The 27,254-nt window shown below is 42.9% G+C and overlaps 3 protein-coding genes and 1 long non-coding RNA gene across 7 annotated transcripts in view; 1 reads left to right on the top strand and 3 right to left on the bottom strand.

Annotated features, from left to right (window-relative positions):
* Positions 1 to 3,210, bottom strand: part of LOC106954860 (disco-interacting protein 2 homolog C-like) — a 53,984-nt gene extending 50,774 nt beyond the window's left edge. For all 3 annotated transcript variants that reach the window (XM_015044663.1, XM_015044665.1, XM_015044664.1), the window contains exon 1: positions 3,113 to 3,210. In XM_015044663.1, the coding sequence (XP_014900149.1) occupies positions 3,113 to 3,191 (79 nt within the window). In that variant the 5' untranslated portion in view covers positions 3,192 to 3,210. The remainder of the gene's footprint in view (positions 1 to 3,112) is intronic.
* Positions 3,211 to 5,085: 1,875 nt separating this feature from the next.
* On the bottom strand, positions 5,086 to 16,000 carry LOC106954862 (uncharacterized). 2 transcript variants are annotated; one of them, XM_015044667.1, is made up of 16 exons: positions 15,912 to 16,000; positions 13,134 to 15,072; positions 11,411 to 11,552; positions 11,223 to 11,333; positions 11,101 to 11,149; positions 10,816 to 10,952; positions 10,617 to 10,720; positions 10,436 to 10,546; positions 9,230 to 9,490; positions 9,059 to 9,138; positions 8,228 to 8,443; positions 7,343 to 7,421; positions 7,165 to 7,266; positions 7,010 to 7,098; positions 6,869 to 6,938; positions 5,086 to 5,970 (listed from the first exon to the last, which is right to left on the bottom strand). In XM_015044667.1, the coding sequence occupies exons 2-16, from the start codon at positions 15,060 to 15,062 to the stop codon at positions 5,842 to 5,844; spliced, it is 3,609 nt and encodes a 1,202-aa protein (XP_014900153.1). In that variant the 5' UTR covers positions 15,063 to 15,072; positions 15,912 to 16,000; the 3' UTR covers positions 5,086 to 5,841. The 2 variants fall into 2 exon arrangements, with proteins under 2 accessions (XP_014900153.1, XP_014900152.1); XM_015044666.1 differs by having other exon boundaries at positions 6,818 to 6,938.
* Positions 16,001 to 16,592: 592 nt separating this feature from the next.
* On the top strand, positions 16,593 to 20,478 carry LOC106954864 (uncharacterized). Its single transcript, XR_001426445.1, has 3 exons — positions 16,593 to 16,672; positions 19,331 to 19,399; positions 20,378 to 20,478. It is a non-coding gene; the product is annotated as an uncharacterized LOC106954864 (long non-coding RNA).
* The window catches only part of LOC106954863 (gamma-aminobutyric acid receptor subunit rho-3-like), a 32,023-nt gene continuing 22,992 nt past the window's right edge, over positions 18,224 to 27,254 (bottom strand). Inside the window, exons 6-13 of the mRNA XM_015044668.1 lie at positions 24,660 to 24,727; positions 22,730 to 22,953; positions 22,084 to 22,166; positions 21,837 to 21,974; positions 20,488 to 20,640; positions 19,834 to 19,895; positions 19,298 to 19,429; positions 18,224 to 18,744 (exon numbers count right to left, since the gene is read on the bottom strand). Coding sequence (XP_014900154.1) covers positions 18,442 to 18,744; positions 19,298 to 19,429; positions 19,834 to 19,895; positions 20,488 to 20,640; positions 21,837 to 21,974; positions 22,084 to 22,166; positions 22,730 to 22,953; positions 24,660 to 24,727 — 1,163 coding nt within the window. The 3' untranslated portion in view covers positions 18,224 to 18,441. The remainder of the gene's footprint in view (positions 18,745 to 19,297; positions 19,430 to 19,833; positions 19,896 to 20,487; positions 20,641 to 21,836; positions 21,975 to 22,083; positions 22,167 to 22,729; positions 22,954 to 24,659; positions 24,728 to 27,254) is intronic.

Genomic DNA, 27,254 nt, shown 5'->3' on the forward strand with positions numbered 1-27,254 from the left:
GATACGGCTTACAAACAAATCTGTCATTCTTTGTTCCTTGAAAAAAGTCCAAATGAGAAAAAATATCTTTAAAAAATGGCTTTTGTTTCAACCATTCCTTCAGCGAGTTGACAAGCTGTAAAAAATGCTTTTCAAACAAGATGGCTGCCCTAGGTTCGCTTACATCACTCTGAACTACGAAAACTCAAGGAGAGCATTGGTGATATAAAAAATCCATTCTAAAAATTTTTAGAAAATTTGACAATAAAATTGATTAATCTATTTTTAAATTAGGAAAAACAGCTGTTGGGAGGAAGGTTCTCCAGTAGCAGTCAGTGTGGCAACAAATCTCAAGAGGCCTCTGACTGAAGACTGTACAACTGTCTTGACATGCTAGCTGCCACATCTTGATGTTGGAGTAGGGGAAGAGACGGTTTGAACTTCCTCCTTCTCTCTCTGCTCCTTTTCAACGTCTGAGATTTGAAGTTGTAGTTTAGGTTTTATTTGAAGTTTTTAGATACTAATCTGCTCCTTCCAGTTGTAAAAGAGTAAAAGCAAAATTTCTTCCGGCTGCAGAGCGTCTAAAACCAGAGGGAATAATTGTAAGAAAATACAAAGATTCAACCCAAAAATATCAACAAAAGTCTTCAAACACAACAAATGATTGGAGTATTTTCTGTAGCAGCTGAGCTACTGTTGTCTAAATGAGGTCAGGACCAACTGGGCCGCAGGAATCCGTTCATCTGGGCGAGCCTGAAAACGCTGCGCAGGGCGCAGAGCAACGGCATCTGAAATATTACAATCCACACATTCCTGTGTGGTGCTAATATTATCCACCCTGAACCAAAGACAAATACAGTCTGACAGAACGATCGCTGCTTTTCAGAGTCTGTCTGACGGCTTTAATTGGTCGCATTGATTAACAATCAGATCACTGCTCTGGATTTCCTTTAGGATTTTTTTATTATTATTATTTCCTTTATTTAACCAGATAAACCCCGTTGAGATCTAGATCTCATTTTCAAAGAATCAAAACTGATAACTCATAACGTAAACATGGGCTGGTAAAACTAGACCGGTTTGTTCCTGCATCACTGCAACACAGTTATTAAATCAACACCAGGAAAAGAAGAACCAGACCACCACTCAGATCTGCTCGGCTCAGTCTGACTAAAGTTCCCACAAGTTCACAGAAACCTGCAGGGAAACTCGCTAAACGTCTTCCTGATGGCAGTAAAACAGAGGAATTCTGGGAGTTTTTTATACAGGTGAGTCAACCAAGTCAAGAATACAAGGTTGATGTGATCAGAGACAGTTTAAAAAGTGAAATGTTTTACAGCGACTGCTCTCTCACACAGTGTGGCATCACCTCCGCTCCTGATTTACTTGATTTGGAACTGTTGGCCTTTTAGAAACTTCAGAGATAAGCTAGGCGTTACCGCTTCTTAACTTTACATTATTATCATTAAATAATACGACGGCTTTATAGGTGGGCGATAAGGACTTTATCTCGATATTTTGTATTAGTATTCTGATAATGATAAAAGTGAGAGAAGAGTTATGTATTAACGTTTTTGGCTAGTCTATTGCTGTGACTGTGTGTCACAGCAATTATAGTCCCACTAAGAGAAGCACTGCTTTTGAAACATTCCTATTTGTAACACACTTCTTTTGCTAATGTAAGATACTAAAAACAGTTGAATCATTTTGTTTCACCAATAATCACAAATTGGTGCATCTCCACTTTTTTCTTGGTTTTGTTAAACTATAAAAGCTCAAAAATAGCTCTACTTAGCTTTTTTATTTACTAGTAACTATAATATCTATTACTGAACTTTGTTTTTGTAGATATTTAGTCAGAAAAAATACAAAATATTCCATTTAACTGAGCTTAAAAATATCTGCTCATTGAACTCAACATGGAAAAAGAAGGTAATTTTATGAAAAACCAAACAACAACAACCCTATTTACATCAGGAGCAACCTGCAGGCTGCACAGGCAGTTTTAAAAGAAAGCCATTTATTATTTTTTAAAAAGTCACAGCCTTCTGGTTAATCCTCTGAATCGCTGGCCTCCATTAAAACAGCTCGATCTCATTTGGTGACCGATTGCTCAGTCTGCCTCAGAGATCAGCAGCAGAAAAAACATGTCTGGACCGAGCTGGTTCTGGAGGTCCACTTCCCCTCAGGAGATCTCAAAAGAAGATGAGTCCTGATTGTGTGTCAACCTTTACATGATAAATAATTCAGCATTCATCCCAGAGTTTGCAATAAACATACTGGAAAGATTGTTTGGTCTTTTAGCAAAACAGCTGCAGATTTAGCTGCAGTTTGCTGTCAGGGATGTTTCTCCAAAATAAAAGAATTTTAGGTGAGAAATGTCAATTTCACAGGCCTTCCTGAGCCAATATGAATAAAATATGTGATTCCCATTATATAAGCCGGTCAGGAAAAAAAACTGAGCTCAGATGTGGGTTAAACTCACAATCCAGGGAGAAAAGGAGCATCCTGCTCCTCATCCTCCGCTCCGCAGGCCCACAAAAACACGCACAGGTAGAGGATGGGGCCCCCGGAGCCGGGGAGCCTCTGTGTGCTGCGGTGTCACGCAGCATCGCACCGCAAAGCTATTATTAAACCCGACCACACACACACACACACACACACACACACACACACACACACACACACACACACACACACACACAGTCAGTCAGGGAGGCCACGCTGTTTGTGTCAACATCTCAAGGTCACAGCACGGCTCTGTTTTGGGATCGGAACCGGCAGAACAACGCGGTGTTTTCCTAACAGCGGCACCGCGGCTGAGACAAAGAGCAGCGGGCGAACTCCGCAGCCGGATCCCGCTCTGCCCTCACCCTCCCCGGGCAGCACGGAGCTGCCCAGGCCGGCTCCTCCGGCTGACAAACATCTGGATGGGAGGAGCGGGAGGAAGAGGAGGAGGAGAAAGAGGAGGGGGCCGCAGGAATGAACGGCCGGATTCCGTTAGTAGTGAACAACCGGTGAGGATGGAGATGAGATAAGGTGATGAGGATGAAGAGGAGGGAGAGAAGGAGGAAGGAGGAGGGGGAGGTTTGCGCTCTTTTTCTCTCCCCCCATTTTCTAATTAATTCCTTACCCTCTGACAGCTCCAGCTCCAGCTCGGCCAGCCGGGCTCGGATCTCCAACGGTATCGGCGACGCCTCACGGTCCGCCATTCGGCTGGTACCGAAGAAAACAGCTCTCCGGCGGTATCAGCTACCTCCTCAGCCGCTCCTGCCTCCTCCTGGCTCGGCTCGGAGGCGGTGGGGGGGGAGCGCTTCTCCTTCTCCTTCTCCTCGGCGGCCCCTCCTCAGCAGAGGCGCGTAAAGACAGCGAGGCGTCGGGGTAGAACAAAGAGGATAAATCTGGGTCCGGTTTTAACGGGGCCCCGCCATGTTGCCCGGTTCCTTGGCTCGGTGAAGACCCCCGGTGGTTCGGTCGGTTCGCCTCTCTGCCGCTGCAGAGGTTCTGCTGGCGGTTGTGATGAGGATGATGAGGCTCGCGCAGCACCGCACTCGCAGCCGTTTGAAGCTTGCTGCTGTCACGTGACTATACGGAGTAAAAAAAAAAAAAAAAAGGGGGTGAAACTCATCACCTGCAGGGGGCGCAGCGAACAACCACACCTACCGCTTCAGTTACACCTGACTGAAATACGAGATCAGCATAACTTATATTCCATCCACTGAATGTATATTAAATGTATCTATTAAATTAAGTTTTGATTAACTAAAAACTGTTTTAATTAATTATTTTATAAAGTCCTGAATAAGTTTATTTTAGGCATTTTTACTGAAAAATTATCTTGTTTTACAAAACATATTTTTGAGAGAAAATGCAAATTGTAATAGTGTCATTAGGTCGTGAAATTATGTTTCTGTGCTGCTTTATTTTTTCAGTTTTATGTTTCACAAAATATGTTTCTAATTCTAAATTAATCCAATCTTAGACTCTTGAAATTCAACTGTTAATTTTCTTGCTTAAAAATACATTTAGTATTGAATTATTTCATTTAAAATAATTTTGGTGGACTGACTTGAGGAATTTTGTCTTTCTCATGTCTCCTTCCAATATTGGCAACTTCATGCCAATATTGCATTAAAACTATAAGAATAGTGTCCATGAAATTATGGTGAAATAAAAACGCTAAAAGAAAGCTGAGGGAAAGACAGAAGTGGCATCAAGATGCTCTGAAGACAGAATATGTTTCAGGAGGTGTCTTGATCAGATGCACAACTTTGTTTCATTTTTGGTTATGTCTCCATTGTGCATGTCAAACCTTTTATAATATTCCTATCTGCAGGTGATCCACTCTGCAGCAAAGCCTCTTTGGAGCACAAAGTCTTAGTAACAAAATATCAGCACATGTGAGTCATCAGCCAAACTCAAACCTGTGTAACAAATAATTTCCTTGAATTTATTTGATCATTGAACCACATTTTTCAGGTGAAAAGTTAATAACAGATTCCATGAAGAAAAAACAAGCGTTTCTCTTTCTGTCCCCTTGATGATAGTTTCTGCCCTGAGATGACCTGCAGCTGAAAGGGGAAATGAACTAAAACGTGTTCAGTCTGAGCGCAGCCTGTGACCCGTTTTTATTAGAGGAGATTTATGAGTCCTGCCAGGAAAAACAGCAGCTTCCTGCATTTTAAAACTTTTACTTCATGTGAAGCAGGAAAAATGTGGCGCCCTGGTTTTGACACCTGCCACTCAGTGTGCGGTCTCCTCTGAATGCACCTCAGGCCAGGTGGAGCAACGACAGGATTTATTACTAAACCAGAATCTGTTCAGACCAAATTTGGTCCTTCTGGTGTGATTCTGGTGTAAACTGAATTCAGCGGCGGATCCTGAAGTCATGAGTTTTATTTAAGTGTGATGAATGGAGCCCAGTACGAATCATTTCATTAGTATGCTGCATGCTATTCATTAGGCCGCTGATAAACAAATGCTGAGCCAAACAATGTAATTAGAGTTGTGATGTGGCTCTACTGCCATCTGCTGGTTAGGAGAAGGAAATAAATCTGTAAGAGGCGGAATGACTCAGAGCTTCATACAAATACAAATCTAAACAGGTTACTTGCAAAGGCACTTCTTTAATATATTTCTGTTCAGTATTCTGTACATTTGTACACAACAACATATTTCACAGTGGTGCCAGCTTTACATTCAAACTTCACATCAGAAAACAACATTTGTCTCTTTACAATCAAAAGAAAACATTTCTTCAAGTTGAATCAGTTTGTTCTTTGACGCTCAGCGGTCAAAACTCAGCAAGTTAAATAAAGTCAACAACTAAAACAGGCCAGTTTAACACAAATAAAACTGAATCCGTGTTTAAAATTAAATAAAACAGTCAGAGCAACAATAAAGAGTTGATATTCAGTACTTTCAAACATACAGGAAGGCTTTACAGATCTGGTTATTAATTGTTGGGCTTCTAACATGGGAAGGATCCACTTCAGACTTAAAAATTCAGAATAAAAAACAGAATCCTGACAGAACTTCCTGTACAGAGCCGACGGCCAAACAATAAACCTGAAAATAACGCCTGGCTCTCATTACACTGAGCCCAACAACAAGACAAGAAACAAAACTAAAGAATTACAAAAACATTTACAGATTATTTTCAGTTTCCTGCCAAAAAATTAAAGTGTTAAAAGTTCCTATTCAGCATCAGCAGTTTTTATAGTTCTAAGATTAAAAATCCTGAGCTTGTAAAGGCTGGTTTCTGGTTTAGCTCAGAGTTGATCTCCATTGCTTACTGATCTATTTTATAATAAATATACAGCCAGCTATACAACTACACATTCCCATCGGACTGTTTTTGTCTCACAGCGGCAGCAGAGGCTGTTGGGATGCCTGGTGCTCCGCTGAGGGGGCGGGGTCAGCCAGTGGCGCCGACACCTCATTGGACGAAGCCTTCTGGCAGATCTCAGCGTAGCTCAGCTTCTTCAGCTCCTGAAGGAAGTGAAGAACAGGAGCGGGCATCAGGAGGCCGATACGCCGACATGTTTCAGTTATTATGTACTTTTCATCTTTACGTATACCATACACTGTTTGTTTTTAAACCAACAAATGAATACAGTTCAAATACAGCTGGGTTTTCCCACTGTGACAGAGTACGGCGTTTTCATAAAGCGGACTGTGATGCGATTAATGACATCACAACAGACCTGATGAGCTGCATTAAAACCAGCAGACAAAATAACCCAGAAAACAGGAAACTATTTTAGTAACTGATTATTCTCACAATTAAAAGAAATTGGCATATTCTGATGATTTTTCAAATAAGCCTCTTATACAATATTAGAAATACATTAAAAGGTGAAAATCAAAAGAGTTCAATTCCTTTTAAAGTAAGAAAATACAGTTTATTGTCTACAGTGCAGTGTCATCATTCCTTTAGTGAACGCTTGTAGAAAAAGGTAAATCTGCAGATAAAAATCCTTCCAACATCAACAACAGATTTGCAGAAAAAGGTTTTCATCTTAAATGCCCCGATTAGTTTAATGTCTTTAAAAGAGGGCAGCATGTATTGGCGAACAATTACAAAGCAACTATTTAACATTGTTTGTCCCATGGACAGGCTGTTTGTTTTAAGTAAAAGGTTGAAATGTTTAATGTTGCAGTGACCCAATCAGGGATCACAGCCTGCTGTCACAGAGCTGGTTGTGTTTTTGTCTCTAATGTTTCCAGGCTTTGTGTTGTTAAGATGAAGCAATAGGAAACATTTTGTTCTTTTCTCCTGTTGAACTGAACCCAGATCAGCTCCAGCCAGAGACAAGCACCATTAAACGACCCACACCTCCCCGTCTGGCTGGCCCAGATGATAAACTGAGTCCGGAATGTGTCTTACTGCTGCTGGTTCCAATGGCAGCTGGACTGGTTTGTCCTCCGTCGTCGTCTCTCCGCCGTCCCCGTCTTTCCTGCACACAACAACACAGCTGCATGTGAAGCCTCCGCTCCGGCCGCACAGCTGCAGCAGCTGGATACTCACAGCAGAGACGCCGGTTGAGGCTCCACTGGAGGAAGTGATGAAGCTGAGGATGAGGACGATGAGTTTGACCTGCTGCTTTTTGTCGGACTCTGAGGATTCAGACACACAGTTCAGACTGGAACTGATTCAGGTGTGTGTGTGAGAGTGTGTGTTACCTTGACGCTATCGTTAGCTGCAGGTGTCGTCGCCGTAGCAACATTTACTGTAGAAAGGGGAGGAAAGCTGGACAAGCTGAGCTCCAGAGGAGGAGGAGGAGGCTGATGAAGAGGAGACAGAATGGGAGTGGTTCACTTTTCCACAGTCTGACCTCTGACCTCTGCTGTGTTTTCTTACCTCAGAGTTCAGTTTGGGTCTCTCCAAGGATTTCTCCGTCTCCCTCCTCTTCTGGCCGAAGGCTCCCCTCCTGCTGTAACTGAGACAGAAAAACAAAAACCTGTTTTCTGTGTCTCTGCAGTCAAATCCTCATGTTGCAGAGCGTCGCTAAACTAAACGAAACAAAACGAAACTTTTCCATGTTTTGTTGCTTGCTAAGCTCAAACTTCAGTTCTTTTGGAGGTTTTATGAAAGACAAAGGAAAAGTAGAGATCAACTGTGAAGTGGAAGAAAAATTTTATATGGTCTTCAACAAAAACAACAAAAAGAAAATCTTAGAAATGCGGAGTGCATTTGTATTCAGCAGTCTGAGTCAATACTTTGTCTACAATTACAGCCAGAGGCGCAAAAAGTGGGTATGCAGCGTATGCAACGCATAGGGGCGCAGCACCAGAGGGGGCGCCAAAACCCCGTCTGGAGGGGGCGAGGCGCCGATTATGTTTTCCCAAACAGTTCAGCGCGCCTCACGCTCCTTCACCTCTCGCACATAACGAGGTAAATGTAGCGAGTTTTACACTCCACGTAGCGTCGCCTCCGGGGGGCCGGGGGGGGTTATGTTTTCGCATCCACCTGAATAATGTGCAGTTGTGCCACTGATTACAGCTGTCAGTTTGTTGATCAGCTTCAAACATCTAACATCTAAAATGTTTGGATGATCTTCAGAGTTTCCCACTCTAAACACACACAGGGCTCTGCATGCAGAACTAAATGTTCCTACACTGCCCAGCTGCTGCTAGCTGCTGCTAGCTTGCTAAGGTTTGGTTAGTAATGACCAAAGCGAACAGGAAGGCCTGCAGAGGCTGAACTACAGCAGCCGTGACTTTGGAACAGGAACAGTTGCGTTACCTTCCCCGGTCAGAGGGGGGCACCAGAACCTGTTTGTTGTTGGATTCTGTTCTTCCGCCCCGGCTCTGCCGGCGCAGGCCGCCCCTCAGCCGGCCCCGCCGGGCCCTCAGGGAAGGAGAGGAGTACTGGTCTGCAGACGGCTGCTCCGACGGCTGGTAGAGGTCTGGGTGGTGGGTCTGCCAGCGGTCTCCACAGCTCAGCATCCTGGAGCCCCTCCTGCGGGTAGAGACCATAATCAGCCCCAACCCGGTCCAAACAGGACAGGACCGGCTCCGACCCGGTCCAAACAGGGTGGAACCGACTCGGATTCGGTCCAAACAGGACAGGACCGGCTCCGACCCGGTGCATTAAAGGAGCAGCATTATGTATTTTACAGGCACATGGAGCCATTTTATAGCACAATCACGTTACCATGTTACCGTCAGTTATATCCTGAATATATCAAATGAAGCTCCGCCTACAGGAAGTCATCACGACATGGCTCCTCTATTAACCCTTTAACAACATTTTTACCAGTGTTGCTCTGGGAAGTAGCTCCTACACTGAGCAGTTCCAACAGATATTTGCTAATTGCTGCAGGCTAGTCTGAAGGAGCTGAGTGGGAGACAGCTGCTCTGTGAAGTGGAAGGGGAGGAGGTTCGCCTCAAAGGCAGAGCTAGGTCTAGCTCTTAAATGGTTGCTATGGAGATTAAAGGATTTCTCAAACATGAATGAACGAGGCTTTTGTTTTTGAAGGAGGGAGTAACATTATAAGATGATGTAGAGCTGATCAAAGTGGATTTTTTTGACACTGGCCCTTTAAGAACGGCAGCAGCAGGGTGGTGGTTGTACCTCTGTCTGTGAGCTGCGTGCGGCTTGAAGGTAGAAGCTGCTGGAAACTCGTTCATCAGGTTGTTCATCAGCAGCTCAGGCTGCAGAGAGAATCAGAGTTCATGACTGAAACACTGAGCAGGACCACAAAAAGAACCAGGTCCGGGCCAGGAAACCTGGTTCTGCTCTCACCTCCACGTTCTCCTGGTACTGGGCCGCGGTGGCGGGCCATGCCTCGTTGTTCTGGTCAAACATCTGCTGAGGGAGGCAGGACGGGTTGAAGGTGGTGGGGGGGAAGTAGGAGCTGTAGCGGCTGCTGCACTGGTCCAACTGGACGGGCCTGTAGCCGTTCTTGGGGGCGAAGGAGGCGATGGCCATGGTCTTAGCTTTGATCCGGGCCATGATGGGCTTCCCCTTAAACACCCGGACCTCCTCTCTCAGGTACCTGTAGGCCTGAAGGACCGGCCATGTTACTCTGTCACATCCCACTGACTGACAGAATTAGGATCTGACAGAAACACAGCCAAGCTGCTGCGAGCAGAAACCTGAGACTGGGGTCAAAGTTCACCTTCCAGCAGGGTGACCACCCTGAACATGCAGCATGGTTCTGGTTCTGCTGTGTTGTACAAACAGCTCAGTTAATGACTAAGTCACCTCTGCAGTGCTGAAGCTCTGCAGAGACCTGATGATGAACACCAGATCTGGACGACTGGAGCTCAGATCAAAGCAGACTCATGTCAGAATGGCCCAGTCAAAGCCCAGGTTTAAGTAAGAGTGATATATTGGATCAATTTAACTGATTTAAAGAAAACACCGAACAGAGGCAAACGGTAAAACCTCCTGTAGGTTTTCTCAGTGTGGTTTCTGCTGTTTGCCGTCCCTCCACCGGCCCAGACCGGCGTCTGACGCTTCGCTTCTGAATGGAGAACAACGACTTCAAGTTCATAACAGGAAGATAACTGAATGTTTTCAACTTTATTTCCATTTTAAAGCTTTAATAACTAAATATTAGTCATACCATGAAGACCAGTATCCATTTCACTCCTGCAACATTAAATTGAAGGTAAAGGAGTGAGCACAGAGCTGCTATACATAGAATGTGTCATTAGTTAATTCTTGTTATTCATGTGGGAGCTTAGTTGGACTGATGTCCATCCAATCTGACTGAGTCTGTTGTGAAAAGCTGAGACCAAACACGGTTCTGACTGGAGACTGAATACCAACACGACACACTTTTCAGATTTTCATTAGTTGGTGGCATTCAGTCTTTTTCTTGTGTTTCCTGTCACATCTATGTGGTTGACATCAGCCTGTTAGTGTCTATGACAGCTGAATCAGTGACCCGCTGGCTCTGGTTTGAAACTCAGCTAAGACTGAGTATGATAGGAGCTGTTGTACCTGCTGAGCGTCAGCCTCTGACTGAAAAGTGAGGAACCAGTTGTCGTTGTTGACGACCTCACAGCTCAGGACTTTGGGCAGGTTCTCTCCTTCGAACAGAGCCTCCACCTCCTGCAGGGAACATCAGAGCACTAAGGACTGCAGAGAGCAGCAGGCGGGTCGGTGCAGCAGCGGGACTCACCTCTGCAGGTGTGGTGTCAGGAATCTCCCGCAGGATCACAACGCAGCGGTTCTGTCTGGGCCGAACCTTCTGCCCGCATGGGGCCACCTGGACCAGAGGCATGGCTGCCGAGCAGACAGCAGGACGTTAGAGCTCAGTTATTCTAATGATTAAAGTTTTTTATTGTAACATATTGATGGGAAATAAAACAAGGAGCTACATTTGAGAATGTCAGAGATGAGCTCCAGGTCCGTGGTGAGGTTCTTGATGCCGTCCAGACTGGCCAGCGTGGCGATGGAGACGTATTGGTCGTTGTCCATTTGGGACTTCAGGTACAGGTCGCTGCTCAGATAATCCCTGAGAAGGAGAGCAGGAGAGGCTGACGGAGAGGTCAGATCCAGAAAACAGCAAAACGCACATTTCTCTGTACTGAGACGCATGGAGGGTAAAGACGGTGAGCAAAGGAGCTTCCCGCTGCGCCGGCCGCTGTGGTTCCAGATGTTACCTGGTCAGGCAGGACTCCAGAGCTCTGCTCAGTTCCTCTCGGATCTCATCTGGAAACAGAGCAGATGTTTTCAGTGCAACAGCGTGAAAAGAGTTGCTGCTGCATGTGTATCCAGCTGCTACCTGTAACCGGAGGATCAGAGGTTTCTCCGTTCACCGTCAGAGCTTCAGGCGTTTGAGTCAGATACTCGGCCTCCGCCAGGCCCACGTTCCCTTCAAACTCCGACACAAATCCTGATGGGATGGCGAAAGGGGAAGGTGAAGGAAAGAGGACGGCGTGATGCGGTGAAGCAGCGGGAGCCTGGGCTCACCTTCCTGGTGGTTCAGGTTGTCGGGGAGCTGCAGCCACGGCTGCTGCAGCTGCTGGTAGTCCGGGTCGGGGATGTGGAAGCTCAGGTTGGGGTCGTTCCATACTTCAGCTTCAGGGTTGAGACACGGAGCTGCAGCAGCTTCCTGAAACACAAACACAACATTTAACTCAGAATCTGAAACCCGTTTAGACTTCCTGGTGGTGTGAGCAGACAGGAAACATCCACATCTGGTTCAGCATGTTGAGCCACTTCTTGGGTTAACAGCAGCTTAACTAGTGCAACAAACCCTTAACTAGTTCTCAGTTCACTCAGGTTAACTGAATCTGTTCATGTTCAGAGTTCACCAGGTAAATGAGTCACAGCTTTATTTCTTGTTTTTACCAGTTTAAGTGGTTTGGAACAACCTTAGTAGTCAGAACTTTGACAGCATCACAAATCAGAAACTGTTAAAGATTCCCAGTTCCAGACTGGAAACCAGTCTGTTGATTTTAACTCTGTGGTTTAATGGTTTTATCTTGTGTGATTTTAGTTATCATATTATACTTTATTGTTTCTACATGATTATATAAGAAAAGTTCTTTATTGTCTGTAGAAAACTTTGATCAAGAGAAATTTGCTTTTAAATGTGATGATGGATAAACAAACACTGACTGATCATCTCATATAAACTTTATTATAATTTAGCCAAATTCTAACTAAAACTGAAATTTGCCCAAATAATGTTTCACTTTGTAGAATGAAATAAATGGAAACCCCTAACAATCTGCTAACACTTGCCTGTTTTCCACATACTTTCGCTTAAAAATGTCATTCAAACTTTGAATTATCGTAATGCCTTTTGGCTACTTCTGTATGTTCCAGTTTTTTTCATATTTATTTTTTTTACCATTTTCATAAAATCTATTTTGTGGTCACATTATTGTCAGATGTCATCTTTTTAATGGAATCCAATAACAGAGTTCTTCAGCTGCTAGAGCAAAAATATGATGGTTTCTGAACAAATTCTGTTAACTCACTTAATTTTCACTTTTTCTACATGTACTTTACACCAAATGTAAGAATTTTGTCTGAATTCAGAAAATGTAACCCTCATTGATGTGGGACTTGCAGTTTTCTGGCAAATCGTCCCAAAGTGAAGCATCAACTCATCAGGAATAAGAAACTCCATTACAGGAGACACAAAGTGCAGCTGTATGTTTTCATAACCTCATATCTTCTCCATAACGATGCAACAGAGACATGAACCTGGTCTGGTTTTCTCCTCAGACCTTCCTGACTCTCATGATTCAATCATTTTTTTCTTACCAATGAATATTTTGCTATGAATCTTTTCTGCTCCAGAATTATAAATCCGTTTTTCACTAAAACGCCTCAGATTGAAAAGTTGCTAAATCATAATTTGGACACCCCTGATACACACATGAAACACAGCACGACTGTTCACTGATCCTTCTCAGTGAACAGTTCAGGTTCATCATGTAGAAAACAGTGCTGTTGGGGTCAAAGGTCAGCACAAACATCTGAATGTAACAAAAACCATGACTCCAAGTTAACTCCAGCCTGGATTATCAATAAAACATAATCTCTTCAAACTGTGAATGTGAATAATAACCCATGTGTTTTGTTAAACCTAGAATATTCCAGATGTTTTCCTTCCAGTGTGTGTGTGTGTGTGTGTGTGTGTGAGAGAGACATGGAGCAGCAGAGCTGGAGCCAGACTTACAGCCTGGGAGCTGCTGGTGTGCCAGTCCCAGACGCAGGGCCCCTGGGGCGTCGCCGTGCTGTAGGGGAAGGCCCCCAGCAGGGCCATGGAGGGCTGCAGCTCTGACACCAGGGCTGGGATCTGCTCCTCATCCTCGCCCTTCGTCCCGTCCGCCTCCAACGTGCCCTGGGCCAGAGCGTCAGGGTTCTGGTCCGGGCTCAACCGGATCCAGGGCTGGGGGTACAGGCGGCAGACGGACGCCTCGGCCAGCTCTCCCAGCAGCTCCGACACCATGTTCCTGATCCCGCCCTCCTTCTCCACCTCTTCCTCCTCCTCCTCTTCCTCAGCGGCTGGGACTTCCTGGTTCAGGAAGTGAATCTCGTAAGAAGGAGTGGAGGCGTAGACATCGATCTGATCCGGGTCCACCGGCACTGAGCCAGAACTCTCCTGGCGGCTGGCATCAGTAACCATCCAGTCTGAGTAACCAGGAGCAACGGGGAGTAAACTCTTCATCTCCTCCATGTTGTTTCTGTCTGAGGAAGAGTCAGAGGTCCGATCCGGGCTGGGGGGGCGTCTCTGACCCGTGGGAGTAAACCCGTCAGACGGCGTCTCTTCGTGTGAGGAAGAGGAGGAAACGGGAGAGGAAGGTGGCGGCCCAGAGCGCTCTGAGCGGCTGGGCGGATGGTGGCTTATACCTTCATGGTTCTGACGTCCAATCCGGTCCCAGCCCTCTGGTTCTGGTTCCTGTACACCGGAGGCAGCATCCCCGGCCTCTGCAGGGCTTCTCTGAATGATGACCTCTGACCCCTGCTCAGTGCTTCCTGTGGGCTCTTTGGGTTCCTGATGTAAGGAGTCTGACCCGGGAGCCAGTAGAGTGGGGTTCTGACCACGTCGGGTCGGGGTCGCTGTAGCATTGCTGATCCTGCAGATGATCTCTGTGTGGCACAGTCGGAGCGTCGGCCCCTCCAGTAGAGGAAGGTCATCTTCGTCTTCCTCCTGGAGCAGCATTCGGACCTCGACGGTCTTCGGACCTGGACGGTTCTGGACTTCCTGCTCCGCTCTGAACCCAGACCCATCACTGCTCAGCTCTGCTTCTTTCTTCCTTAAGCAAATGTTTTCTCCTTCTGTGGCGGCACCGGAGTCCTTCGGCTGATAGCTGTCCACTGTGGATGCCTGAGGGTCCTCACCGCTCACGGCGGCCTCACCCTGTTGGTTTAACACTCCGTCCTTCTCCAGAACTGAGCCAGGATCCAGTTTGTCAGCAGAGACCACTTCCTGGTCATGTGACCAGGTGGTACCTGTGTTGGCATGGTCCCTGAACAGGCTAGCCTCTGATTGGCTGGAGGGTGTGCAGGGCAGAGCCGTCTGGGTCCAGCTGGGCTCCAGCTCCTCGGCTCCGATGGGACAGATGCTGTAGAAGCTGCGGTGCGTTGCTACGGCGTTGAGCGGGAGTTCTGCTGCGTCCTGGGGGCCTGATAGGGGACCCGGCTCCGGCCCTCCCTGCTCGCCGTGCTCCGGCGCCCCACTGTACCCCGCGGCCCAGTGCACGGCGATCTCCAGCATTTCCGGGCCGAACGGACTCTGGGTGGACACCTCCATGTAGGGAGGCGTCCCGCGGCCGGGGCTGGCCTCCCGCGTCCCAGCAGCCATTGCTCTGGTATCTGTGTGTGTGTTTGTGGTGATGACGGCCTCTGGGCTCTTGTGGGGCCGCTGCGGTTCCGCCTCACCGCCAGACAGAGCCACCTGGGTGCGGTCCGGGTCGGGGCCAGGCCGGTCCTGTTCCCTGGCCGGCTCCTGGTCCTCCAGGCGGGCGCTGTGGGCCACGGCCTCAGCCTGCCTCCTGACCTGCTCCGTCAGCGTGCTGAGCCCGTCCTGGAGGGGCGCCGATAACAGAACACTCCTCTCAGTCTGCGGCTCGGGGCCGAGCTCCTTACTAAAGCAGCAGCCCATCTTCTCCGGCCTGGAGGGAGAGTAAAACACAAGTCTGCTACGGCCGCACTCACCAAGAGCCAAACAACATGAGAGTAACACAGCAGCTGCTCCTCGCCGCCGGCGGCCCGCATGCGGGAACAGGAACGCTCCCCTCCGGCCCCGCCCCCCCGCCGCCTCGCCGGCCTTCCCAGAATAGCCGGAATGAGGGGCTCACATGTCCCTGCCACTCAACCCAGGAGGGTGGTCAATGTGTTTGAATTAGGGCACAGACTGAGAGGAGTCAGATGATCCGGCAGCCCACCAATCACAGAGCTGAGTTCTTCCAGGAAATACCCCCCACCCCACTCCAGGTCCTTCCCTTCTCAACGCGCTATGTGAAGATAATCTGCTCATGGAGGATCCTTCTTTTATTTTTGATTTTATTCATTAGCTTTATTTGATAGGGACAAAAACACAATAACATAAACAACCTGAATGAAGCAGCAGTCCCACGCCTGAATCATGATGCTAACAGCACAAGCTAATGTGCAAAACTTCTCCCTAGATTGGGTTTTTCTAGTGAAATGGCAATAATAAGGTAAAATAATAAGACATGATATTAACAAAACATGCAAAACCATACACATAAAACAAAGAAATGAAAAACTATTTTGACATAGTCAGTCTTGTTTTGTTTGTTTTTTGAACATACTGAATAAGAGTCAGTCGGCTCTAGAAACATGACAGAAAGCTGCAGTGAAGGCTAGAGTTCCTTTAACAATCATAAGTAGAGTGTAATAGTGAACTGGAAGGAAAACTGTCTGTTTTACAACTAAAAACCCTGAAAACGTGTCAGGTGTCTGTGGCCCTCCTCTGAGGCGGATTTACCTGGTAAACACAGTAATAACCAGGAACCAGCTCTCCGAGCGTCAGCTGCACCTCTAGATCAGCTGGGTAGAACGGATTCACTTCTGACGTCATGGAGGACGTCGGCTCAATGGGACGAGTGCTGCTGCTGCTGGTCGCCACGGAGACTGTGGGGGGGAGCAGAGCAGCAGTTAGCTAACTCAGCATGGATCTGAACTCAAAATGAGATGTCAGGTTGGGTCAACAACAAAATAACTAAAAAAAAGAAAACAAAAACAAAAACAAAGAATCAAGCTGCAATGGTCCAGTCAAAGTTCAGACCTCAACCTTCTTAAGATACCAATGACAACTTTTTCCAGTCTTTTCTAGACCACTGGAAAAAGAAATTATACTCAAAAAAATTATTTATTACAACTAATCAAATTAAGTTTATCCAATTAAATATATTAAGTTTATTAAGCCAATGAGAAGAAGCCGTGTGCTGCAAGGCTACGATCTGGACCCATTATGGTCCAGAGCAGGGGTGTCAAACTCCAGTCCTCATTGGCAGCTGTCCTGCATTTTTTAGATGTGCCACAGGTACAAAACACTGGAATGAAATGGCTTAATTACCTCCTTCTTGTGTAGATACGTTCTCCAGAACCTTGCTAATGACCTAATTATTATTCTATTCAGGTGTGGTGCAGCAGGGGCACATCTAAAAGTTGCAGGGCAGCGGCCCTCCAGGACTGGACTTTGACATCTGAGGTCCAGAGTGTCGTCCTATCAGAAATCCACCAGCGGTAGGAATACTTTTTCTGACTTATTTATTTTTTTATTTATTTAGCCATTATTTATACAGGTTATCCCGGTGAGATTCATTTACAAGAAACCTGTTTGGAAAAAAACAAAACAAAACACAAGTTATTAAAACATTTGCATAAAAAGTGACCTAAAAACAAGAGCAAGTTTCATAAGATTGAACTTGCGCACATGATTTGTAACGTTTTTATTTTCATTTAATCTGCAGTATCTTGCTGTCTAAGTAACACATGAACCATAAAAATGTAACACGAACTATGTAAAAGTTTTTAACTGATCACAAATCTGGAGTACAGTAACTGATTTTTAACGGCTACGTCACTTTCAAGCTAACTTGAAGTGACCTGCCCTTTATTTAAACGCATTTTTAAACATATCCCCAGTTTAAAATTTCAAAGAAACAGAGTAGTCTCAAACATTTTCAGGTCATTAGGTGTAAATATTCATCATTGGTGTGGTTTGGTTATTCCTAGCCTCAGTTCTCCGTTTCAAACAACCGATTTAACTCGGACAGCTCAAAGTAAACAACACCAAATCCTTAAAGAAAAACAAGCAAAATCAAAAATCACCGCTTCCGCCACTTTGGGTCAAGCTAACCGAAGTCAATACCCGAGTTTGTTTGCTTTTTTTTTTTTTTTTTTAGAAAAACGACCTCTTCAGTTCACTAGTCAGTCAATTATTCCCCCGCTCAACGTCTGTTAGGCTAACGGTTCCAGCTGATGCTAACATTTTGGCGCTCAGCTCGGCAGAGAGCGGCTCGGTTCAGTTCGGCTCGTCTTCCCGGATTCAGAAACTCACCTGGATCCTCCTTCCGCCTCCTCCGTGGGCTCAAGTCACGCCGGGTTAGAGGTTTTCTCGCACCGTGTTCGTGGCAGTGGGACTTTGTCTGCGTTGGCGTCCATGAAAGCGTCAACCGTTGACACTTTGCTAATCATACCTAAATTCTGCGGTTGCTATGGAAACAACGGGAGGGTCCGCCTGAAGCAATAACAACATTGGCTGATTGGGCGCGCGCGAACACTCACCTGTAGGCAAAGCAAACATATTAATTATATTATATTAATTATATTGTAATTATTTCAAAAGGAAACTAAATGTTTTATCGAAGTATCTTCAAAGAGTTGTGTACGTTGATGCTTTTGGCAGGAATGCTTGATTTTAAACGCAAGTAAAATTTCTAAAATGTTTATTTCTTTTATAGAGAATGAGAACATTAGGCTTGACTTTATTTTTTTCTTACCATCAATAAATTAAAACATTTATGTGTAAAATAAATAATTGTATTGTGATTGTTGTGTTACAATGGTTACAATCTGACAAGTTGTGTTTGAGCTTCAGTTTGTTCAATTATCCATAATTGCTTTAAGCTCCACCTCCTTTTCTAGATTCCACAGTTCTGCCTAAGCCCCCATATAACTTTGGGCCTTTTGGCCCTGTACTTTAATAAACTAAACTGAATTCAATGAATTGTGACAAGAATCTATAGCTAACATGTTTGAGTTTTATACCCTCAATCAAAATGGACGTTTTACTTGCAGGAAGCCATTTTTACATGAATTCAACTTTATTTTAGCTCTTATACACAAAATATTATAACATTTGATCATGACAAAACACAAAAAGAAAACACAGTTTAAAAAATCCAAATAAACAAATGTTGTACAGTCAGGATGTTAAGCGTTTGGCTGATTGAATCAGTCCTACTCGTCCTGCAGACTGTGCAGGACGGATCTGGTCAGCACGGATCCGGTCAGCAGTACAGGCTCCAGTAGACGGTGTTGAAAAGCAGGTAGGACAGCGGGAAGGCCAGGCGTGAGTACGAGTCGATCATGTAGCTGTTGTTCACCAGCAGCTCCACGTTCTCCCGCACCGACCGCTGCCGCCGCAAACGCGTCCCCTCCGGCGGCCGCAGGTCCGAGTTCGGGCTCGGGGCCATAAGGGGGTCGGAGGTCAGAGCTGGCGCCATCCGAGGGAAGGTGGTCAGCTCGATGTCGTTGTCATGGAAACAGCCATCAAAGGCCATGGCCTGGCTGGCGTTGAAGGTGGAGGGGATCTGAAAGGGGCAAGAAATTATTTTATGAAATAAAAATATCTAATTATGAAAATTTGAGTAATTCTTAATTATGTGAAGTGTAGCTATTAGTTACTTTGTCTGTACATATATTTGTTTTTATTCATACAATCTCAGTGTTTTTTTTAGCAATGAAACATTTAATTTTTAATTTATCACCAAGTAGAAATATTCCCCTTGCTTGAAAAAAATCTCATACTTAAATCTAATTTAATATTTATTACATAGAGTATTTATTTAACACTGTTAAATAGTCAAAAGTAAATTAGTCAAAATCTTAGAACTTTAGATGCTCTTGCTTTTATATTCAGCTGTTAATACTTCAAAATGTAAAGGAAAACAAAAAAATCAGATATTCAATTCTATCTCAAAATCAAAATTAACTTTAAAGCTCTTGACAAAGACCTTTGAATTTTTTATTTTTTTAAACTTAGAAATACTTGTAATATCAAAGTGTGACCACAGGGGGGAGACAAAGTAAGCCATAATTCTGTAGATTTTTGTTGTGGTTTGGAAACGGCGTCTTCGTCCTGACCTTCCCCCTCCTCATCTTCCTCATCTCCTCCAGGGTGGTGCAGTAGTTGACGGCAGCGTATTCGATGACAGACAGGAAGACAAACAGGAAGCTGGTCCACAGGTAGATGTCCACAGCTTTCACATATGACACCTGCACAGTAAGACACGCCTCCTTTTTAACCCCACGTTTGCTTCTAGTCAAACTTTTATTGCGATATTTAACTAAGAAATTGTTTTTTTTATTATTTGAAGGTCAGGTGGCATGTGTAGCAGAAGTTACAGAGAAAGAGTCAGATATAAACATCTGAAGAGCAAAACTGGACTGTTTCTAACCAAAACCTCTTTAAAAAGCAAGGTTCAAGTTTTTTTAGTAGAATTATGAAAGTATAAAGTTATATGCTATTTAATTTAGTATAATTTTCAAGGTGATTATCTGTCCATGTTTCTATCTCACTGATTTCTTTAGAAAACTAAGACAGAAACTCTGAACTAGAAAATAATTAGACTAAGTGTTAGAGTCGGAGACGGTGTCCGTCTCCATGGAGACGTCCAGACCTGAGGCATGGATGAGGACACTCCGGTGATGATGGTGGACATGGTGAGGACGGTGGTTATACCTGCAGGAGGACACAGCAAACGGTTTTGTCAGACTTTACTGCTTCAGTCTATTCACTGTCATTCTCCCAAAAGCCCGACAGAGGGCGCTGCGCACCTGTTTGGCCTGAACAGGTGTGCAGAAGAAGAGGCTAAAATAATGTTAATGCTGCAGTTTGAAGCACAACAAAGAGTTTTAACAGTTTTTCTGTGCATTTAGGATTTGTCTGCTGCTTATTCCTAAGAAAATAATGAAAATAACATCCTTAGAATAACAGATAAAATCCTAAATACATTTTAAAAAATCATTTAGCCATTTTAATCATAAACTGAAACTTCTCATTAATGTAATAAACTACTATATTTGCTGGTGTGATGCCATTATCATAGAATGATAGTGATTTAACTACCAAAAATACTTTACCATTCAAGGAAACTATAATTTTACACACTTAATAACAAAAAATTTCAAGTTTATCTAGAAATACTTCAATTCTCTGCTCAGATAGACTCAATGTAAAGGTGTGAGAGGTGGTGACATCATAACGTCATTATTTAAAAGAAGAAATAACCCAAAGTATCTGCCGTGCTGTGATGGAGGGTATAATGCGCTACCCAGAGACACGCGGGCGGGAACGGCTCTGCGGTCGATCCAGAAGGAAACCCAGGACAGGACAACCATCAGCATGGTGGGGAAGTACGTCTGCAGCATGAAGAAGAAGATGTGGCGCCGCAGGATGAAGTTTATGAAGAGTCGGTTGTACCAACCTGCAGACACACACAACGGTGTTTACTGCAAAACTTCAAACGTCTGACAGATTAACGATGGATTAACGTCGTCCGACATCCAACCACATGAACCAACAGTCTGTGTTAAAAACCAACTCGGGTCGATCTGTGACTCAGGACAGAGAACCAGAACCAACAGTCTCTGCTACAGCCACCAAGGATGGACATAAAAATAAAAACTAATGCAGTTAAAACTCAGTTTTACAGTGTCTCACTCCAAAATATGGCAACAGAGCAAAGTACAGCAATACAACAAAGCAGAATATGGCCATACGTAGAATAATCTAGACTTCTGCATGTGACATGACAGAAATTATTCTAAGAGTTCAGATTAATGAGATTAACTACAAACCCTGAGAACTGATAACAAGATGTTTGTTAATTTTATTAATATTAAAATACTCTGATCATCATGTCATATTTCTTACATGCACAGAAATAGAAAACACAACTTAATCTGCATTTTTAAAATACTACGGGTATTTAGAATTATGAATTGTAATGTTTCCCAGCTTATTTGGTTTATTTATGTAGTTAATCAGATTAATCACACTGAAGTGATGTAACTAATCATGTTTTTTAGTCAATAAAGTGCATATAAATGTATTTGTTCTGGGTTTCATTTTCAGGACGGTCTAAGAAGTTAATTATTTTATAAATGTTAAATATAAACTAGCTGTGACTTGGTGGAAGGATAATTCATCATTGCAAGACATTTTTCAGAAATTAGAAGTGAAATAATCTGCCAGTGAAACTAGTAATTTTTAATCTATATTCAATAATTACTTATTTAAAACAAGCTCATTTATCTTGCTGAAAAGTTAGTAAGTTAGTTTTGTCTTATTTCAAGCTTACAAAGATATATGAACTAGAAACTAGAGAATTAGACTTTGTAATATTTAGTGTTTTTGCAGTGTATGGTTCCTGAAGGCCTCAGATGGATGTCTAGGTTTCCTTATGGAGCATCAAGCTAAACATCTGAGGTTCAACAGGATGAATCTCAGTGAAAACGCTGAGTCGTCATGTTCTCATCATGTCTGTGTGATTTTAGCCATATCAGGTTTGATAAACAACTTTTTGTCACTAAAAGTTGTATTTGTTTGGTTTGATTGCAGTTCAGTTAAATGATTTTGCATATCAATAAGTCTAAACATGGAAACTGTCAGTTTTCGTACCTGTGCTGCTGTAGAAGGCGAGGCCGCTGGAGGCGTGGAAGTGCTCAATGAAGAACTGGGACAAAACGATCTCATCCGTCCTCAGAGAGTCGTTCCCGTTCTTCCAGTAAAGCATCAGGTCGTTCTCATTATAAGCATCTGCAGGTGACAAACGGGGACAGAAAGAGGAGGAAACTGATGAAGTTTGTGTCTTACAGTTTGAGCTCGTTAACAGCTCAGAGGGATTCGTTACGGATTTGATTCTTACAGCTCTCCAGCTCCAGAGAGCAGTTCTGAGTGTCCAGAGGAAAACTGCTGAAGTCCATGGAGCAGAGAGCCGTTACCGTCACCCTGAAACACACACACACACACACACACACACACACACTTCAGAGCAGAAATAACTTTCATTTTATATTTTTAGGATTTTAACATTCCTTGAGGCAACATGTATGGATTTTAAAAGAACCAAACACTGAGCCGTGTGGAACTCCAAATCTGTCTTTATGTTTATGGAGGTTTTGGATTTGAATGTTTTTTCAAGCTAAGCAAGAAAAAAATCTGTTTGAAAATGAAAAACATCTAAAGGCTTCAGACCGAATGTTCAGTACGAGTCGGCCCTGCAGATGATGGTGAGGGGAGCTAAGGCGATCGCTTCTGTTTTTTGTGCTAAGTTGAAGATATATATTGAATAAACAAAGCAAATATTGTTGAAGCGGTCATAAAAATACACAGAATAATTTTTATAACCAATAACATATGCAGGTAAAACTGTTTCCCACAGTAAAATCTGATAAATACGAGCACAGGACACAGTTTCACCTGAGAAATTTCTTTAAATCTATGATTTTTCTGAGAGGTTGTGGATATTTCTGTGTAACCTGAGAGGACGTTGTCTTTTCTCTGATCCGTACCTGACGCTGTAGAGGATGTTTCCGTCAGGGTAAACCCGCAGCATGATGTTCTCCATGGTGGTGTCGTGGATGAAGGAGCGCTTGGAGTGGACGAAGAAGACGTCAGGAACCCAGATCTTCTTCACCAGACGGGAGTCGAACGTCCGGCTCTGGTTGGTGTGGGACGGAAACGACAGCCGCTCGTCCTTCCAGTAGTGACGCAGGTACAGAGTCATGGTGAAGTCCTGCAGGATGGAGACATCACTCCACTTTCAGCTTCACTTTACTGAACTTTTAGAATCAGCTAAACAAAACAACAAGCTCCTGACGGTTTCAGATCATTTATTTTTATTTTATTTCTGTTTGAATAGTTGAATTTTCTTGTGGTTTCCTGATATTTTTGATTGTGAAAAATATATTTTATATGCTAAGATGCTGTGGGAAACATATGCTAATTTTACATCATTACCTAAAATATGCCAACAGTACCATTTCACATCAGCAGGGGGCAGCGTTGTTTCATTTGGTCAGGATGAAAACAAAAATCCTAAAAATACTGGGCTGAAATTGTTCCAATCTATTTTAATCAGATATTTGCCAAATATAAATATGCTATCCAAAAAACTATAAATAAACCTCATGTCTGACTTATTGAATATATTTTCTATGATGGGTTATTAGGGCCAAGCTAAGAAAAACAAGTCACTACGAAAATGATGAGAATAATATTACTAGAAAAAATTTGAACAAGAATACAGTCATAAAATTATGAGAAACGAGTCATACAGATATAAAGTTGACATAAGAAGAGAATAAAGATGTGATATCAGAATAAAGTCATAGCATGAGAATAAAGTTGTAAAATACAACTTTATTCAAGAATAAAGTCACAATTATATGAGAAATGCATTATATGAGAATAAAGTCATAATAAATGAAAAGAAGGTGGTAATAAAACAACAGTAAAGCTGAATTGATTATTATCAGTAGCAGCTCTGAAATGACTGAGTTTAATTCGAAGAAAGAACCACAGATTTGCTGAGCTGGTCTCAATAGATCCAATTAAATTTACTTATTTCTCATAATTTTATGACTTTCTTCTGCATGTTTATTGTGCTAATAATATGACTTTATTGTCATAATTGCAAAAACAAATCTCTGTCTAATACTCTGTTGTAATTTCCTATATTTATCAATCTGTTTTTTTAACCACAGACTTATTCAGCTGTTATTTTTCCAGGGTGGAATGATGAGGTTTTTCCTAGTATGGACAGTCTTCAAATTTCTAAATTTGACTAAACATCTATAATTTTATCCCGTCTGACCATAAAGCGTTTCTGCAGAAGGCCTTTGACTTTCCCATGTCAGTAAAACAAAGTGGTTTCTAAATGTTTAACTGTTTATTGCTTGATTTGTAGCAGTGAAGACCAAAGATCATGTAAAAAATCTCACTGAAAACTTTCATTATGTAGAGGTTGCAAAAAATATGGGTTGAAAACTATAACTTTTCTTTAGACCGTCGCCTTTTTCAGCATTTCATTAACTTATTTAGGAATATTAAAGGCTTTAAGAGTAATATGTGGTTCTCTGAACTGTTCCAGTTCAGGCAGCCATGACAACCATCTTCCTCAGCATCATTCATCTCAGCCCAGAAGAGAAGCGAGTGAGTCGGTGATGGGCCGAGTTCAAAGCTGAACCCTGGAGGTCCCACATTATTGCTCCTCTTTTCACGGACAACAATGGAGCAGCAAATAAATCCACTTTCACAGAACATATTTACACAAACACTTCAGGAGATTCTTACCGCGCATGGTTGTAAATCAATGTGCTTGAAAGGATGTTTTGATTTTTTCAGTTGATTTACATTATTTTCTAATTTCTTCCTGTGTTGGGAGTCAGCAGGGATTTTCATGGGCCTTTCGCAGAGTAACAGAAAAAGACAGAAACTCACCATGTTGACCTCAGAGATGCTGTCAATGCTCTCCACCTGCACATCGATGCCCACCGGGATGGCTGAACCTGAAACGACGGCAGGACGTTAAACTCTCACTAAATATCAGAACAAATCAGAGCGGATTTTTTCTAATACAACCCAGGCATCTTGGATATCCGATAAGTATCTGATCTTTCCAAATGTGGCCGGAGTTTGTTGGGCCAGGCCGCATTCATCCGACCTGGACGTCATTGATACTCGACAAACGTCACTATTCTGCGCCCTGATGCGAGCAAGCGGGAAGCAAACCAACAACCATGGCGGGCCATGATGTGGGTTAAGCTGTTCAGGTGCTGGCTCCGGCTCCGACTCCGGCTCCGGTCGGACAACAACTTCAAAATCGGCAGATGTGCTCCACCATTAGCATCCACGTTTACTTCCTAAACACTGAGCACGCTCTCTGTGTGTGACGTTATTGCGCCCACTACTGGGCATGCGGTCGTTTGCAGTTCACACAAGTCGTTTTTATTTGTAAGTGTGAACGACCACGCCAAAAAGGAAAAAAAAAAAAATCGATTTTACAAAAAATCGGATTTGGGTCAGTTCAGGCTGCAGTGCGAACGTATCATTACTAACCAAAAATTATTCACCTTGATAATCACTCCTGGAATATAAAAACATCTTCCCTTTTGTGTTTAATAATTTTTGTTACTATTGTTTCAGGACTAAATGAAAAGTGAGAACAACATAGTTATAGCATAAAAACACAAAAATTTGGTACAGAAAAAAGTTTAAATATTTAAGCTACTATTGAACAGAGTGATGGTTAGCTTAGTCTAAATAGCCTATATTTTACCTTATGTTAGCTTCAGCAGTTGCTACTCTCTTACCTTAAGTAGATGCTAGTTAAACTAACTTTCAGTAACCCTTATATACACCTTGTTTAATTATCAGATTAAGTAGCTCAGCTAGAATGACTGTTAGACTAACTGTTGATTTTATCAATTTTTATATTTTTTAGTATAAGCTATGTTAGCTTAAACAACAATTAGCTCTGACAGATGATAGCTTGATTAAGTCTTAGCATAAGTAGGTGTTATGGTGTGGTCTCTTTGTACTTAGGAATCAGATTATGTAGTTGAAGATATAACAGAAATGCCCCAAGAAGTTGGAAATGGGAAAGACCAGCCAAAGTTTAGTACCCAATATGGCCGACACACACAGAACATGGTGAAAGTTGCTTATGGTTGTAGTGTTTGTTTTTATTTTTGAGAAAATAAATCAGGGAATAAATAAAATAAGGGATACTCTTTTTGCATGTATAATTACCATGACATTTAATTTTAAATATGCTGGAAGGTATGCTAAATTTTTGTCATGTGTCTTATTTTATAAAATAAGACACATGAAATAAAATAAAACTTTTCCATGCCACTGTAAAAAGATTAGGATAAAATTTCTCTGATTTGATTGGTAGGGAAACGTCAGGCACTCACTCATGCAGTTCCTCTGTTCAGGACTGTAAACCTCATTTTGTTCAGTGACATCCTTTGTCTTCACAACAAGCTCACTACAGCCAACATCTGCCCCTCCTCTGCCCGCCTCATTAGCAGATTAAATATGTATAAACCTGATTTAAGCACAAACAGAGCAGAAAAAGCTGAACAGCACAAATTTTAGAGAAAAAAAGGCTTTGATCACAGCTACTCTGTTCCTGCTTTGCCTCCACAAAACAACCAGGATCTGATGGTGTTTGGTTTTAAGAATGTTGGCTGACCACAATGCCAGCTCCAACACTCCTGTTCTTGTTTGGAAATTTTCTCGGCTAATTTTAGGATCTGTTTTGTGCTGTGGCTTAGAGACAAAACCAACAAACACCCTTCTTTCAACACAAACATCAACATTATAATTCACTGCAGACTTAAAGTCATAAATCAACCTTGTTATGGGGACAGAATGTGAAAAGCCAAACAGGAAGTGAAATCCAAACCGAGAGCCTCTGTTTTCTCTGAGGAGGTTTTTATGATATTTGTTCTTCATATAAAGGTAAAAAAAAGAGAAAAAACAAGTTGAATCAGGAACAGGTGATGAAGTATTAATTATAAAAATCCATTAATTAATCCATTAATGATAATCTGGGAACAAAGTTATTTTAAATACCAAAGTGTAAATGTATTCAGAGATGCTGTATTTATCCTAAAGGGAAATTAAATGTCACCATAACTGATATCATCCAAGTGTCTTCAAAGAGTTGTTTTAATGGTGATGTGTGATAAAATGGGAGGATTCTCTCTCTGCATCATTATCACCTCCTCTGGGGTTTGGGGTCAAAGTTCAGGTACTATCAGAGTTTTTGAGATGCTAACCAGCTACAAAACAATACCAGTTAAAAATCCTTCCAGCTGCACATCTTCCAAAACCAGAGGAAGTGACTGTCCACACATGCAGCGCCTCCACCAAAAGCAACACCAACAACAGTCTAGAAAAAAACAACTGAGAGATAATGAGCTGCTCCAAAACACTATTCTATAAATTCTGTTAATTATGTTGATTTTCAGCTCCCAGCAAACGAAAACACAAGAATATCACATCAGACCAATAAAAAACAACCTC

The sequence above is a fragment of the Poecilia latipinna genome, unplaced genomic scaffold (assembly GCF_001443285.1).
Source record: "Poecilia latipinna isolate Pla-1442-1.1 unplaced genomic scaffold, P_latipinna-1.0 Scaffold685, whole genome shotgun sequence".
Taxonomy (NCBI): domain Eukaryota; kingdom Metazoa; phylum Chordata; class Actinopteri; order Cyprinodontiformes; family Poeciliidae; genus Poecilia; species Poecilia latipinna.